The sequence below is a fragment of the Caenorhabditis remanei genome, chromosome IV, assembly GCF_010183535.1.
Source record: "Caenorhabditis remanei strain PX506 chromosome IV, whole genome shotgun sequence".
Classification (NCBI taxonomy): Eukaryota; Metazoa; Nematoda; class Chromadorea; order Rhabditida; family Rhabditidae; genus Caenorhabditis; species Caenorhabditis remanei.
This window is the reverse complement of record NC_071331.1, coordinates 10,098,041-10,115,566: the sequence shown is the minus strand read 5'-3', so window position 1 is coordinate 10,115,566 and position 17,526 is coordinate 10,098,041. Positions and strand designations below refer to the sequence as shown.

The window sequence follows — 17,526 nt, the reverse complement described above, 5'->3', positions numbered from 1 at the left end:
AACTTTTAATAAAATCAGGACCGCTGACTAATCCTTACCGACTCAAGAAATAGGGGCTTTACCGAGCGATTTGATAACGAAGGGGAGCTTCAGAATGGATAGAAATTAAGAACTGATTGAGACGTGGATCTTTTGGAAGAGAATGGAAGAATTTGGAAAAGTAGAGTAGGCCTTGACGTCAGTTCAAGTGAAAAATATTCCATTTTTCTCTGAAATTTTATGAAAGTTCACGGGTTTCTTTTTCAGTTTTTTCAGATTTTTCCGCAAGAAAAGAAAATGGAGTAAAGAAACGTGAAGTTTATTTTTGATTCTCAATAGTTGGCTAAATATGGATTTTGGCTAGATCTATTAGCCCAACACGCGTCTTACAACCGCGCTCTACCGAAACCGAAGAAAATAGTGTGCGAAATTGAGAGACGCAGAGAAAAAGAGACATTTCTCAGGGGCATTTCGATGGAGCGCAGTTGTTAACTGTGAAAAATTGAACTTTTGGAAAATTGAACTTTGACCTTTTGATACAAATCTAACAACCGGGGTTCGATCCCCACTCATGCCAAAACTTTTTTTTTTGTTTTTGACATTTTGGTACCAATCTAACAACCGGGGTTCGATCCCCACCCGTGCCAAAACTTTTTTTGTTTTTGTTTTTGACCTTTTGGTACCAATCTAACAACCGGGGTTCGATCCCCACCCGTGCCAAAACTTTTTTGCTGTTTTTCATTTCATTTTTGGTTTTTGGTAAAAATCTGAAGACCAAAGTTGCTTTTTCGGAGAAGGACTGTTCTGAAAAGAGACACTTGTAATCTAAAAATGTGTTTTTTTTAATGGTTTCAGAATGGTACCAAAAAGCAAGAAATGAAATGAAAAAAGGTTTGGCACGAGTGGGGATCGAACCCTGGTTGTCAGATTGGTACCAAAAAGTCAAAAACAAAAAAAAAGGTTTGGCACGAGTGGGGATCGAACCCTGGTTGTCAGATTGGTACCAAAAAGTCAAAAACAAGAAACAAAAAAGTTTTGCCACGAGGTGGGGTCGAACCCTGGTTGTCAGATTTGTATCAAAAAGTCAAAAGCATATCAAGTCATGTTTTCAGTTGATATGCTAGATTGCCGCGGCTTTTTTGAGATTTTTAAGAAAAAGCCGCGGCCCTTCACGGCCGGCCGCGATTTTCAACAGCCCTTCTGACTAAATGAGAGTATTTTCCCATATTTTTTGAGAAATATTCAAAAAATTCTTTTAGAAAAGCAAGAAATATCGATTTTTGTATCACTTCTGTCGAATTCAGCTTGAAAATTAAACAGATTTAGAAAAAAACTGCAACAAACATTGTCAAAAAAAAGTCTGCAACACGCGGCAACGGCATTGCCGCTTGTCCCTGGTTAGATCGTACGTTATTATGTGCACTGTATCAGAGAGCTTAAAGGAGGTGAGAACTCAAAAAAAAATGTTGGCTAAAAATTCGGTAAGTGATTCCTCTGTGGGACCCGAACACATGACCGAACGCGCATGGGTACAAAACCGCAACCGGCTGATTGTGAGCTACACGGCCGAGAACGCAGCCGCCCACTCGGGGCTGTGATAAATGTGGGTGCTTCTCAATCACAATTTCGATCACATTTTTTTTGCGATCTCACCTCCTTTAACGTTGTTTACGTTTCTCTTTCAGGATCCTTGTTAAATTATGGAGAGCTATGTAAATAAAATAAAAATATATGTAGCTCCCCCATCCTCTCATCCCGTAATTTGATTTAACAATAAGGAGTCCATCAGTGATTTCAAAAAGTGATCAACCCATCTTTTTCGGATGAAACAGAGAAACGATCTTGGTTGACGAATCCGTTTTCTCCTCTTGTTTCTGTTTCATATCTTCATCTAAACAAATCGGTTTCCGGTTTATTGTGTTCCTTTGAATTTTTTCGTCTCAATAAAAACACAACGAATGAAAAACCACAGTATCGAAAAAAAAGTGTTTAGTTTTCTGTTCTTTGCTTGGAAAACTTTGTGAAGTGTGGTGTTGTTTCACGGTGGTTGGCGTCACACTCATTAATCACTCCCGCGTGAAATAAGATAGGGATCTAGATACTGAGAAGATACATTCGAAACCTGTGATTCTTTACCATGAAGTATGTAACTTTCCTGTTGACTTTCCCTTTAACTTTCTCTTACAACTTTCTAGTATTCTGTCCATTATTCGGTCATAGTCACACAACTTTCTTTGCGAAGATTGCAGACACTCTCTCCGATGCAGGACATAATGTGGTACGTTTTGAACAAATCTCACTATCAGAGATTTGAACAATAACTGAAAAAATTCAGACATTTTTCACACCAACCGTCACCAGAAAGTATGAGAAAATCAACTACGTGAGAAGTACCAAAAATGTGATTCACTTGGAGCCAAGTGAGAAACTTGCTCTGATTGGAGACAAATTTCAAATGAGTGACCCTTCGAAATTCTGGAAACAAGACTCATCGATATACGAGATCTTACCAATGATTGACACGTTTTTCGAGATGTTTGTGGAGCTTACTAAAGTGCTCGAGGAGAACTTAGAGCTGTTAGATAAACTCAAAGAAGAAAATTTCGATGTGATGATATTCGAAAATATCGTGCCACCTGCTTATAGTGAGTTTTTGATTAGGTGAAATGCGCTCTATTGACATTCCAGGTGTCCTAGACTACCTTCAAATCGAAACCTTCATTCCTTCGACTTCCATTGCATTCGACAATAGCTTGTTGTATTCGATCGGAGAGCCATTCATGCCAAGTGCCATTCCATGTTTGTTATACTCAAAAACTCTGATAATTGTCTATTTTTTTTCAGTTCCGATATCTGAGTTCTCTGATAGAATGAGTTTCAGTGAGCGACTTATCAATTCAATCAGTATTCCGATCATGAACACATTCCTTCCAAAACGAGAATTCAAATCTTTCCGTCCACCGTACTCCTTCATTGAGATGGCTTCCTTGGAGCCTCTGAGCTCTTTTATTTTCACAAATTCCAATTCATACATTGATTATCCACGGCCAACACTGGAGAAAAATGTTCAAATTGGTGGGATTTCAGTGGAGATGGCGAAGTTGAGAAATATGAAAGTGGATGAAGAGTGGGATCGGATTCTGAACATGAGATCAAAGACAGTTTTGATTTCCTTTGGTTCTTTTATGTTGTCAAAGGATATGCCATTGGAGTATAAGTGAGTTATGGCCAGTGTGTGCTTTCGAAATTTTTTTTTTCGAAAAACGTTGTAATCGAAAGATTTTTCGAAAGATTTTTCGAAAAAAATTTTCGAAAATTTTTCGAAAACTCTTCGAAAAATATTTGGATCTTTCGAAGATTTTTCGAAAATTTTTCGAAAATTTTCGAGATTTTTCGAAAATTTTTCGAAGAATTTTTCGAAAATTTTTCGAAGAATTTTCGAAAAATCTTTGGAAGTTTCTGGAAGTTTCTAGAAGATTCTGAAAATTTCGGAAAACATCTGGAAACAAGAATTTCGCTCATGGATGGGCATTTTAGAGTTCCGGAGTACATTTGTGTCCGCCCTCGCATAAGTTCCTTGCCAGTTGACTTGTTTATTCACTAAAAATGACTCAAATTAAAATTTTATTGGTGCAAAACGTGTCCGATAATACAAATGTGCTCCGGAACTGAAAACTGTTCATCCATAACCGAAATCCCTGTTTCCAGATTTTTCCCAAAATTTCCGATCACCCCTCAATTTTTCGAAAATTCTTCGAAAATTTTTCGAAAAATCTTCGAAAAATCTTCGAAAAATTTCTTTCGAAAATTCTTCGAAAAATTTTTCGAAAAATTTTTCGAAAGATTTTTCGAAGGGTTTTTCGAAAATTTTTCGAAATAAATTTTTCGAAGAATTTTCGAAGATTCTTCGAAAAATTTTCCGAAAAATCTTACGGAAAATTTTTCGAAAATCTTTCGAAAACACACACTGGTTATGGCTTCGGAAAATTTAAATACCAGACTGTTCGTAAAGAAAATTTTTGAAAACTACTTTTTTCGGTTTCAAAATGTCTAGTTCTCAAATGTCCCGAACTTTACATTGGTGTGTAAGTCACTAACAAGGGAACCCCAAGACCAAAAGAAATCCGAGCAAAACTTTGAGAGCTCATAACTCGGCTGAAAGTGTCGGGCGGATTTCAAAAATCTCAGGAACATCTATTTAGACCATTTTTAATCTATCCTGAAAGTTTCAGCAAAAAAAAGCATTTGCATGGTCTTGGGGTTCCCTTGTAAATATCTATAACTAGTATTTCAGAAAAGCTCTAGCAAGAGCCATGGCCACTTTTCCAGAAGTCACATTTATCTGGAAATATGAATCAGATGACTCTACTACCTTCTCTAAAGGAATCGAGAATATTCATTTCTCGAAAGGGCAGCTCCAACTTTGTAAACCTCAAAAAAAAAGAACGACTGACTCCGGAATCGTTTCGTTTGCATACAAATTCAGGAGACACAGTGGACTTCTATAACCGAAATTTCCGAGATCTGAAAGGAGATCCTTACCCCGTGGAGTTTGAACCAACCACCGCGATGCCAAAAGTGAGTCTCTTTCAAAGAAAGCAATTCGACTGAAAAATGTTTTTTACAATTTCAGATACCGATTGGCCTCTGAAACTCTTGCATTACAGTTCGCTAACCAGCCGGTGAAACCAAAAGAACTATTAGTGAGACATGCGGAGTTTGCAGCACGGTGAGTTGGGTATATTTGCCAGGTATCGGGTCCCAGTACAGAAATTGAGCCTCGTTTTGAACCCCGATCTTTTAGAATACCGTTTCTGAATTTAGTTATACTTATTTGGCAACCGGGCGTTATTAAATATTTTACTGAACGTTGGAGATATTTTACGACATCGTGAAACCTAACAAATTATCTCCAAAATTGGCTCTAAACACAATTTTTTTCAGGTTCGGGCGTCTGCCGTCACTGGATCCATACTCTCGACACATGTCATTCATTGAGTATTTTCTGATTGATATTGCTTTTGTTGGATCGATTTCTTTGTTTTTGATCTCATTTGTATTGTTTCTCATCACGAAGCAAACTTTCAGTTTCATCAGATTCATGTTGTCTTCAGCAGCCAAACTGAAAAGTGATTGAATATATTTTCGTTTCCAACATGATCAATAATGAGAAATAAATAGAACTTAATATTGAGTCACCTTGAAGAAACAGAAAAAATGAAAAAAATCCACTAGATAAAACTCAAAATCTCAAAATCTCAATTTTCTTTACTTCTTTTTCTCAAATAAATTGGTGAAACTCTGTTGTTTTTTTCATGTGGTTTTCATTTTGCATCTCATTTCTGTTTCTCCACTACATCTAAACAAATCGGTTTCAATTCATTCTCACTCTTGACGCTTAACTTTCCCCAATCTTCAATTTCCCCAAATCGACTCGGAAAAAGCACAAAGGATGGGTTCGAAGACTGCAATACTGGAAAAGTGAGTTGACCTTTTTGTTCTTTGTTTCCCCTGAAAATGAGATAAAGAGAAGAAGGGAAAGAATGAGAAATGACCAGATGCACTTTGTGTTTTGAGCTGAAATTCGAATCTTCTTTGGAGGGCTGTCAAGGATGTGATTTACTAATGGAATGTCTCAGGAAGAAAATTAGAAACAAGTTTCTCGTTTCTTCTATTTTAAGTTCAGGCTTTCTGGGAAAAAATATAATAATATTTACTGCTGTTTTCATAAATCTACAAGTGTCTTCCTTTTTTATCTTTGTAATAACGATTGAACTGCTCTTTTTTCAATCACGATGGTTGAAATTTCCTGAATCTGCATTAACATTCATCAACATTTCTTCATTTAAGAAATTGGAGAACTGGCTCCTTCATCGGACCATAGGGTTAATGTTTTCGCACGAAAGGTTGTAAGAAAGAGAATGTCAAAAACCGGTGACACCAGGGCGGAATCGAACATGTCTTCATTGTCAGTTATACTGTTTCATAAAATTGATATATGATGCAAAGCTAGTATCTTAAAGTTTATCTTGTTTTGTACGATTCAACTAATTGTTGGAATAAGTTTGATACGTTAACCTGATATCGAACGAACGTTGGCGTTAATTATTTTTACAAGTTAGGAAACGGTAGGTTTGTACGAAAATTCATTCACTCCATTGATCAAATGATGATAATTTTTCCTCAGACAAACAAGGCATGAATATAAAAACTGTTTTGAAAAAAAACCGATTCGAATACTACATAAATTAACTATTAACTTCGGTTCGTGTTGAGTTCATTGGGAGACGAAGATTTTCAATCCGTATATGTAGATATTTTAAATAATCGAAAGAAAACCCGATCTAGAAATTTCAGTAAATAATCTACGATAAAAAACTCCTGAAAGTTCTCAATCAGATTGTTTTAAGAGATTTCATCGTCTTGTTTTTTTTCGATTATCGGAAAAGCAACTCAAAACAAGAAAACTGGTTCTGAAACATTTTAGAAACAGAGGTTTCAGAAGAGAAAGAACAGTGTAACCGAGAAAATGGAGAAAGATATTTGAATGTATTACAGATTTTCTTTTGTTTTAGATGTTCAGATTTCCTTGTTCCGTTCCGTGCTTTGACGTCTTTTGAAGAAAACCAGATGTTCCACTTTCAAAACTGCAAGTACTGAAAAAGCGCTTGGGAAAACAGGAGATTTCTACTTTCCAGTCAAAATCAGCTCCGCTTTCAATCAATTTTCAATTGGAATAGCTGTCAAAAAGTGATCCGTCTCGAAGAGAAATAGAGATAAATTGGTTGACCAATCCGTTTTTTTTCATGTGGTTTTCATTTTGCATCTCATTTCTGTTTCTCCACTACATCTAAACAAATCGGTTTCAATTCATTCTCACTTTTGACGCTTTCCTATCTTCAATTTTCCCCAAATCGACTCGGAAAAAAGCAGAAAGGATGGGTTCGAAGACTGCAATACTGGAAAAGTGAGTTGACCATTTTGTTCTTTGTTTCCCCTGAAAATGAGATAAAGAGAAGAAGGGAATGAATGAGAAATGACCAGATGCACTTTGTGTTTTGAGCTGAAATTTGAATCTTCTTTAGAGGGTTGTCAAGGATGTGATTTACTAATGGAATGTCTCAGGAAGAATCAAAAGACTCGGAGAAGAATACTTTAGAAAATTGGATAGAGAGTTCCTTGTTTCTTCTGTTTCTAATTGTGGTTGTTGGTGGTTCAGTTTTTTGGCAGGATTGTCCGATTAATTTCCAATTGACTTTTGATTTCCCTGATTTCAGTGTAATCTATTTTTGGCCTGAAAATGCAGACTCGGTGAATCAGAAAAATAGCGAAACTCTAGAATGCAGACAATGGATGAATTAAATTGATTACATATTAGAGTGTCGTCTCGCGAGAATCAGTTACAGCACTTTGCGAGAATCCCAGCTGAATCCAGCATCGTCTCGTTTCGTTCTGTCTCGTTTTGTCCAGCATAAAGTTCAGCATATTCTCGTTCAGTATAGTTCAGCAAAGTTCAGTTCAGCAGAAGTTCAGTTACAGCATATTCCAGCACGTTTCATTTATTTTTGATTCCCGCATAATTTCATGCTGGACAATGCGAGAATCTCGCAAGACGAACGTGGCCATTCTTTCGTATAAAGAAATTTAATTTTGACGTTTCTAATCATTTTTATGCAAATTTTTACGAAATGAATGTTGAAAATAAAGCAAAATTGACATTTTTAGAACCGTGACCTTCGAAAAAAGTTCAAAATGAAGGAACACTGTACTTGGTTCACAATGAAAGATCACGGAAATAACACTTTAGCATAGATTTTTCTATTTTTCTCACAGAAAAATAATTCACGTTCGTTCCTAGAGATTCTTCAGCATGAAATTATGCGGGAATGAAAAATAAATGAAACGTGCTGGAATATGCTGTAACTGAACTTTTGCTGAACTGAACTTTGCTGAACTATGCTGAACGAGAATATGCTGAACTTTATGCTGGACAAAACGAGACAGAGCAAAACGAGACGATTGCGAGAATATGCTGGAATCAGCTGGAATCGTCTCGCGATACGACACTCTATTACATATCATATTCACTGTTTGAGCAGAAACTGATAATTGAAAAAATTTATTTTTTATTTATTTCACATTCTGAGTGATACATACCAAAGTAAAGCAACTATGGAATCAGGAATAGTAATTAGTGAGTCACATTTTCCAAGTTCTTGAAATAGTGATAATATTGTTCGACTATCTTCAGGTAGCTTTGAGCTGAGGTACTCTGGTTTTCAAATTGAAGATAACCTACTCCCTAGTTTGGGAAAAATCTTTCTAAAATATCAAAGTTTCTAAAATTATTTGTTTTTATTATAAAAATGATACTGGATGTCCAAGCAAAGGAGGTGTCAATTTTCATTTTGTTAAGTTTTTTGAAAGATTTCCGTACCCTTGGTTTTTAGCTATCTTATACACGTATTGCATTAGTTTTGCATGTCCAGTGATCTTGAGAACGTTTAACTATTTTTTTCAAAACTGACGAAGGACATCAATATGAGAAGAAAGGTGTTTACAAAGTTCACGAAGCGCAATGAAATATCCAATTTTCTGCTTTTACCCAATAAAAAAATGAACAAGAAATGAATATCTGAATACGTATTTTATTGAATTGAACGGAAAGTTTATAGAGTTTCCACAATTGAACTTCTACTCGATGGTCCTTTCTCTATTTCCGAAACACTTTCCCATTTTCTTGTTGTCTCTTTGCACAAGTTCCCATGATGCTGAGAGGGGATACATCTGACTCCGATTAATTTATTTCTTCGTCGCTGCATTTTTTTTGTTTTTCGGAGCACCAACTTTTTTGATTATTTTTCTTATTGTTGGTTTTTGGCTGGGAACATTGGAATTAAAGTGGTGCCAATTCTTGACTGGTTGGAAAAAGCTTTGAAATAGTTAGACCTTGTTTGAAGCTGTAATTTTTAATTTTCTTATGTGTCATACCTGTCGAAATTTCGTCCTTCACTGTAACAGGAGTTTCTGAAATAAGCTGTTGTTTTAGAATTTTTGTTTTGTTCACTATTTTTGCCTGCATTTATCTTCAAATTTTATCCCCAAGAACTACCAAATTTCGTTTGATCAGCAGGTATGCAAATAAATTTATAACAAAAAAATAATTTAGATTCCGAACAGTTAGACCAAAAAGAAACGAGAAAAGTGTTATTTTAATAATCCGTAAAATAAAAACTTCTTTATAAAAACGATAGAATTCTAGTAAATTCATTTTGAGTGAGTTTCGAAAAAGGGTCACCGAATTCAAAGTATACAGACTGAAACAGAAAGTTTTTCGTTCAATAAATATCAGAGAAATGTGCAAAACTATGACTTTCGAACTCATCAAAATTTACAAACTTACATTTAGCAATAATTGAAAATAGGCTTCCTTAACCAAAAAGTCTGAAACGGCATTTTTTGGCGAAAACGAGGAAAATTAGGGGAATGTTTTTAAACTTTTAAATTTTTTAATTACCGTAAAAACTGTAATATAGGCGCATGCGCCTCTATTTTTCATCCTCCTTCCAAAAGTGCGCCTCTATTACAGGGGCGCCTCTAATAGAGGGTGCGCCTCTATTTTTCAAACTGCTCGTCTGGTTATTTTTTAAACTTTTAAGTCATGAAATTTTCAACAAAACTAACATTTTCTCTGACAAAATTACACGAATACCTCAAAATTTGCAGTATTTTGAACGAAAATGGAGGTTTTATTCAGTTTCTTTCACGAACTTTGAAAAAGAATGGTTGAAAACCAGTAGAAACATTTCAAACGTACTGATGGTGCGCCTCTATTACAGGGTGCGCCTCTATTATTCAAACCGCCTTTTAGGGTGCGCCTCTATTAGAGGGGCGCCTCTAATAAAGGGGCGCTTCTATTACAGTTTTTACGGTAGTCAAAATCATCGGTGGCAATACTCTATTGGTTGGTCATAGCTTTGAAATAGCAATACCTTGTTCGGAGCTGTAATTTTCTTTACTGGAATACACAAATTTTTTGGAATCGAGCTTTTAATATTTCTCGTGTAGTCAGTCGCCTCTAACTAGCAGTAAAGTCATATATTACGGTTTCCTTTTTAGTAGCCTCATTACTTTCAAAAACTGTTTCACAATTTTTATTTCATCCACTCTTCAAACCTTGTGTAATGACTTTGCGATGAAGCATGTCTACTCTCAATGCTGACTTTATCTATTGTGAATTCAAGGCCGCATGGAAATCAATACATTTAGCCTATTTCCACTTGATATCAAGATTTTAAAACAGTAATTTGGTTTTTGAACTTTCTGTGTCCAAACGTCCATATTATTTTTGAAATTCTATTTGTTTATTCCCCAATTACTACAAGTGCGTTGTAGTTTGACTCAGATTCCAGAACACCTATACACCTGGAGTAACCGAACCGAAAACATTTAGTCTCACTTTCCCCTTCATTTCAGAAACTACTAAACGAACACTCTATTTCTAAAATTGCCCGTTCAATCTCAATTCTCCTCCCCCTTCATTTTTCTTTTCGAAATACATACGAACAATTTATGGTGTCACGAAGGCTCATTTTATTTCTAATCGTTCACTTGAATAAATGGAGTCTTGTTTTATTACGGAATATTTGGGAATTGGCGATGTTTTAATATAGGGAGGATGTGCTCTTTTATTTAGAGTGTTTTATGAGAGAACGTTTCATTTTTTCTTATAAAATGAGAGAAATGACCAACGTTCGAAAATACACATGTTTATTTTTCAAAAATAGCTGAAACAGACAGAATAGTTGTGGTTGATATTCACTTATTACAGTTGTAGGTTTTAGACAAATACTCATATCAGTCTGAATAGAACCTGTGAAAGCTCTTTTTTATTTTGAAAGTCCCACATGTGATATTCCAGGCCAGCTGTTCATTAAGACGGTTTCTGTTAAATTTGAAATGTTTGGGTTCCGCAAGAATGCAGTAATAGCTTTAAAACGAAACAATTGACCAGAAACATTTTAAAAATCACAGTTTCAGCTTCCCCATCTTTTTACTGTGATATTCTTAACGACAGTGAAAGCTTTGTAGACAGGTTACATTTTTTGATCCGAAAATAAATTATCTGCATCAATTCTGAGTGTTTTTTTTTTTTCATTTTGCTTCCGAGGCTTTCTTGAATGTATGGAAACCAACATTAATTTTGAAATTCAATAACCTACTTGACATATTTTCAAAGACCTTTCAGCTCGATTTGATGTCAGGTAACATGATATACAAAATGAGAACACTTGAGTCTTGCTTAATAATGGGGTGACCTTGACGATAAGTCTGATAGGAGCTCAATATCCTGAAAATATTGTACTTTTTTTGAAATTGTGAAAGTTTTTGAAAAGAAAAACATTTTCTGATTCAATTTGTTGCTGTTAGCTTGTGAGTTTCGAATGGTGGATTACGATTTATTTGTCCGATTTATCTATTTAAGACAGGAAAAGTATCATGAACAGTGTATAGCAAATTTGCATAGAATTTCACTTCCGACTTCCGGGTTTTTTTGCTCTATAACTGGAAAATTCCCTGTTTCACGGTTTTGTTGAATTTCTTCGCTAGTAAAAAACTTTAATAGATTATCTGTCATCAGTAAATACAATCAATTTTAATTTACTCAATAAAATAAAAAGATATTCTATTTTGAACCAACAGTGGATCGAATAGGCTCGATATATAACGGTTGAGAACATTTTGAAACACGAATAATATTCTAAATATTTTTTGGCAATGAAAAATTTCCCGTTTCTCTGTGTTATTATATGTTTTGGCATCTCAATTGATTTCAATGCTATCTTCATTTATTTTCGCTGAATGTTCGAATTTTCCCATACAAACAGTATTTCCAATTAGAAAATTTTAAAGTTGATTCAAAAAATGTAAGCAGAAATTTCTATGAGTCCGGTTTCAGAATATTCGTTTAGGTTTAGTTGCACAACTTGAAAATGATTTGTCCTTGCCACAGACTTACAGAATTCTTCAAGTTATAACTAAACCAATTCTAAATTCACCTCTTCCTCCCTCTTAAATCATTCTTCCCACCAATCCATCTTGTACTTTCTCTCTGCCCGATGTATGCTCTCTTGTTCTTGTTCTCTTCACCATAGGAAGTCCCTTCTTTTCACTTCTTCAAATACCTCCTCTTACCCTTGTGTTGTTGTGCTTAATAACTTGACCCCCATTCAATAGACACGTATTTTTGTGCACTTCTTCTCTCTTTGGAGGGGACCAAGTATTCCAGGTTTTTCGGGAGAGAAAGAGGGACACTTTTGTCTTTTTTTGTTTTCGGTTGACTTAATACTACGCGTTTTTCCCTTTTTTATATTTAGAGACCTCAATTCATTATTTCTTTTAGATTTTTTCACTTTGAGAATCACGTAGGTACAAATTGAGCTTAGTTCCTGGTTGAGTATAAAAAATGTTCAGTTTGCAATTTTTGATCTACTAGTAGTTTATTTTCTCAAGTGGTGCCGTTGGGACCAATTGTCTTCATTTTCTGTGTTCGTTTCAAAACAAAGTTGTGAACAACTGGAACCACTCTCTGTTTTCTGTTTCGAATTATTGTCATGTGTTCGAGAGAGTAGTGGTCGCATTACTGAGCTTCCAAAGCCAAAATCTTATTAAGCTTCCCGATCATCCTAATTTTTCTCACTTCTCACGACGTCTTCACGAAATTAGTGAAACACTATATTTTTTCTAGGTTTTTTTTTGAAAAAGTAGTTTTTCAAGAACATTTTATTTTAGTTTTGATACTGGTAATCCTTCCTGAAACAACAATTTTTTTTTTTGAGTCGTATTGAAAACTGTAAGAACCAATTTTATTTTATTTGTTCTATACCATTGATGATGTTAACTTCGAGAAGGACAGCCGCACCAGTTATTCTGTTTCAACTTCTACATTTTACCTTGTGTAATAACAGTAAGAAATTATTGAACGTGACTCTGCGGAAATGTTTATGGAACCTCTCACACAGGGTTGGGAAATTCCGGGCCGGGCCGACTGAAAAATTTTCCTCGGCCCGGTTCCTGTAGAAATTTGAACATTGTTGAAAATTTTTTGAAAATTTTTTTGATTTTTTGCAAAAAACGTCGAATTTTCTACTTTTTTTTTGGAAAACCGATAAAAACCGAAGCGTACAGGAATTTCGACTATCTTTTTATAAAAATTTTCAAAAAATTGTGATAAAATTGTGCACATTTTTAGAGCCGGGCCAGCCCGGGCCGGCCCGGGCTGAGGTTGAAGAGTCGGCCCGGCCCGGCCCCATTAACTATGTGGAATTCATAAACTCTTCAAATTTTCTAGTTTCTAAAACACTATTAGGCAGTTCTATTACCAGTGAACCTTGTTTCGATACAAGGTAGGGTGTTATTAACGCCACAAACTATAATTAGTTTCCACTGTGAATATTAATCCATCCTCATAACAGAGAAATAATCACACAAAATTATCGAAAAAGTTAATGCTCCAACAAAGATAGAATTATGTTGACACATTTTTTTGTTTCAAATCGTTTCTATGTGTTTTTAATTGTAATTGAACTTACTATAATTGTCTTCGAAAGTTCAGTTTTTGTTTTTTTGTTTCGTGTTTCAAAATGATAACGTTAACCGTAGCTTGTTTGAAAAAAATTTTTACTGAAATTTTCGGATAAAGTAGCTTTCCTCTTTGATTTTTTGCTTCACTTTTCCAGCTGATTTGTAATTATGATAGTGAGTAGAATAGTTTTAAAAAAACTTCTGATACAGTTTTGTGATTACGGAGTGTTTTCTGTATGAGCTTCGATATCAAATCCGATTCCGAATTCGAAAATCTGAAATGTCGAATTTCTTATGAAAATTTTCAATTTGCATGTTATTTTGTTTAACACCACTTTTCCGTAAAAAAGAAGTGCAGGCGTTTTAAAATAAAAGTTCAAGGATATAATCATTCTCCAAGATTATCTCACAAAATTATTTTAAGAACGCACAAGAAAATCGAAACAAATTGTAAATGGAGGTTATTGTTTCACGGTAATGTTTTAACGCTTTCTTGTATACATTTGCAACGGGAAGATTATGTTTCCAGTCGGAATTCAGGATTTGTCTGTTTCGGAAACATGTAAAATCATTCGGCCGCCCTTTCTCTGCCCTATTCGGTCGTTATTGATTTTTCTTCCTCGATGGCGTTCAATCGCCCTGCTCCCAAACGGAAGCAGACTTCTTCGGACCACAGCTAATCTTCTACTTCAATTTGTACCATATTCTGCATATAAGGAACTCTATAACCAAGTCGTCACCCTCACCTCCCTTGTAAACCAGCTGAGTGGAGCAATAATTGAATCGGGACAAAACAAATTAGCTGTGGAAGTGGCCGAATCATGCGAACAACTTTCTGATATGTCTCTAATTGCCGATCCACTCTTCCAGCAAACTTTTTCCTCTACCGATTCTCCTGCTCTTTTCGACCCGTCTTCGAAGATCCCGCCAGTCACATCACCTATTGCTCCGGTCGCCACAATCAACTCTTTGGACATTGCACGCGAAGCTGCCAAGCTTCTCGATAAATTTACGCAAGTTGTTATTGAAAGGATGCAGGACATTCATGACAACCCGAAACAGGAATCTGAGGATCTCGACTTCTTCCAGTAATTAGCAATTGCCAATCGTCTTCCAGCTCCCAAGAAAGCTCACCGACACCAATGTTCTTCGAAATATCGTCCTCTGAAACTATTATAGAACAATCGAGTAGAATCTCAAAATGAAATCTGGAAGTCTGATTCTGAATTTTATCTTTCATGGAAATTTTATTTTGGATACTTCAGGAATTCTGCCCATTTGAACAGATAAACTGAGGGGGCTGAATGATTATTGACAGTTAGGATACTCTACCGTACTATTTATTCATCTCTAATGTCGTTTCTTTCATTTTGACCTCAACGAATTGTTTCTTTGCAGAAGTCATGGCGAAATCGTTCGTTGAAAATAATATCATCATTTTTAAACCTGCCCTTGACAACAAACAAGACAGAATCTGCGGAGAAAATAATGATGTATTTGAGCAGAATATTCTCCATTATTTATATCGAGAACCTCTTAAATTCTTCGTCAATTGAATCGTAGTGTATAGGAGACTCTCTTTCAGAAAATTTGTTTGAAATTGAATTCAGATTTATGAAAACCCTCAAGAACTCAATTAAGTTGTAATTATACTCCGTCCCTGTTCAAGATGTCTATTTTTCATTCATACCTTCTGGATGGTTTGTACGAAAATAAAATTCCAAACAAACAATTTATGTTGCATGACTTAATAATAATGTCCAAAAACTTCAGTGTTCAATAGTGCTTGAGGTCATGTCGAAAAAATTACAAAAAAGTTGAAACTCAAGATCTCTGTGAAACACGATTCCGGTTTTTCAGTTTCAGAAAATGCATTATATTATCGTTCATCTTTATGTTTTTAGGTTTGTTTTTTTTCAAATAATTTTTTGGTTAAAATTCATCATTATCGAGGTCACTACCGAAACTCTAAACGAAACAGGTGTGAAAGGAACATTCATTAGATTTTATTTTATTTTATTACCCATCCGCCGGTGGCTGACCACTCGATCAAAGTTCGGCCCGTTGTCGCGAAGTGGGTCTCGTTGCGGAATTTCGATTTACGACGGCGCTTGACCGTACTTTAGCCATAAAAAGTTTTATACTACGGTACGGCAGTCGCGTCGAGACCCACTCCGCGACCCAGGGCCGAACTTTGAGCGAGTGGTCAGCCACCGGCGGATGGGTAATATTAGTTCTACGTCCGAAAGGGTATAAGACAAAAAAATCAAAGTTCGATTTGAACAGTGTCCGTTCCCCAATTTCTGCTACCGAAAGTCTCTATATTTCACCATTTCTCGAAACAGATGTGAATCTTTTGGAAAACGTAAAAAACGTAAAAAACGGTAAATAGGTTGCGAGATTTCAGCAGTTACCTTTTCTAAAAGACCACAATACGCCTTTAAAGCCGAAAGAAATTCCGATTTTGGCCAGGCCCAGCCCGTGACAAGTTGCCAGAAAGTTATCAACTACAAAACCCCTCCTCAGTCTCCCTATACTATGCGTTTTTTCAACCTAAAGTTTTATATAATAATAAATTTTGCAACCCCATTTGATTGCATTATATTTTTTTCATTTTTTCTTAAAATTTGAATTAACAAAAACAAAAACATATCCAACCGCGCTCCACCCTCAAAAACAAAATTATCGGTGGAGCACACTTGCATAGCTAGACAACAGTAACAACATAAGATTAGAACAAATGAAAACCTTCAATAAATCATCGGAAGATCTAATTCATGAGTTCGCTGCTCTCGGTCTTCACATGTTTCGATTGTTCCATCTTCACCTTCACCTCCATTTTCTGCTCGACATCTCTTTTGAAAGTAACTCGCTTGCCTCCGGATTTCTTTACATTCGCCTCCAGTTTCCTCAAATGTTTTCCCTTTTCGATTCGAAATTTCAAAGCATCGAAGTGAGCGATGCGGCGAGCCTGGAAATCTGGTTTTCAAAGGGGTATTTCGGGAATATGGGTTTCTGTTTCATAATGTTAAAACTCAAAAACCAGAGTTTTCAGATTTGGTAAGGAGTTTTCTAAAATTGATAATGTAATTAGCCATATAGATAACTAACTAATTAACAAATTCAGAGACATCAGAGACAGACTCCTAGGCCCCTGATTTTGTGCTCTACGTCTTTGAGCCTACTAATTTCTAATGGATTCAACTACAAAAGAGTTCTAAACAAGATGATTCTTTGATAACTAACACTCACTCTTTTAGCACTCCAGGTGAGTTTTCCAGGTTCCTGCATCGAAGAAGTGAAGTTTGTATTATTTTTGGAAATCGTCACATTCGCCCCTGCCACTATGTTGAACACGACGCCCCCCACATTCCGGGTCACAACCTCATCATTTTTCTTTTCTCTTCCACTTCGTTTTTTTGACTCATCCGTTGTCAAGTTCTCTGATTTCGATGTTGTTATTCCCATAGTTCTAAAAGAAATTGGGATGTCGGTGGTATGAAGTTTTTACTGTGAATTTCTAGGCTGGTTATGTTTATAACCAAAGAAGTCTATGTCTACTTTTGACCGTATTCCGTTTTGCATTCAAAGTGGTTACCTTTTGTTTTTATGGGTTTATCCCTCCAATTCCAATCGGAAATCTTCTTCTTGTCGTTAAAATATTCAGAAATGACTTTTTTTCAATGTGCTACTTATTATCTACACGTGAGTTTTTCTATGTTTTCAGAGTAGCGTGTCATTTCACGAGAAAATTCTTTTTTTTCACTTCAATTGCTAGTAACGGAGACGTAATTGAGTCATAGTTGTTCTGACTAAATGAGAGTATTTTCCCATATTTTTTGAAAAATATTCAAAAAATTCTTTTAGAAAAGCAAGAAATATCGATTTTTGTATCACTTTTGTCGAATTCAGCATGAAAATTAAACAGATTTAGAAAAAAAAACTGCAAGAAACATTGTCGAA

The 17,526-nt window shown here is 35.5% G+C and overlaps 3 protein-coding genes across 3 annotated transcripts; 2 read left to right on the top strand and 1 right to left on the bottom strand.

Moving 5' to 3' along the window:
• Positions 1-2,116: 2,116 nt before the first annotated feature.
• GCK72_013116 (uncharacterized protein) lies at positions 2,117-5,116 on the top strand (the record flags this gene model as incomplete). The annotated part of the gene is made up of 6 exons (XM_053729655.1): positions 2,117-2,257; positions 2,315-2,624; positions 2,668-2,778; positions 2,824-3,196; positions 4,613-4,708; positions 4,924-5,116. The coding sequence occupies 6 exons, from the start codon at positions 2,117-2,119 to the stop codon at positions 5,114-5,116; spliced, it is 1,224 nt and encodes a 407-aa protein (XP_053584427.1).
• An 8,966-nt stretch (positions 5,117-14,082) lies between these two features.
• On the top strand, positions 14,083-14,655 carry GCK72_013115 (uncharacterized protein; the record flags this gene model as incomplete). The annotated part of the gene is made up of 1 exon (XM_053729654.1): positions 14,083-14,655. One exon carries the CDS (start codon positions 14,083-14,085, stop codon positions 14,653-14,655), a length of 573 nt encoding a protein of 190 aa, XP_053584426.1.
• A 1,678-nt stretch (positions 14,656-16,333) lies between these two features.
• On the bottom strand, positions 16,334-17,031 carry GCK72_013114 (uncharacterized protein; the record flags this gene model as incomplete). The annotated part of the gene is made up of 2 exons (XM_003094135.2): positions 16,334-16,534; positions 16,816-17,031. 2 exons carry the CDS (start codon positions 17,029-17,031, stop codon positions 16,334-16,336), a joined length of 417 nt encoding a protein of 138 aa, XP_003094183.2.
• Between the last annotated feature and the right edge of the window lie 495 nt (positions 17,032-17,526).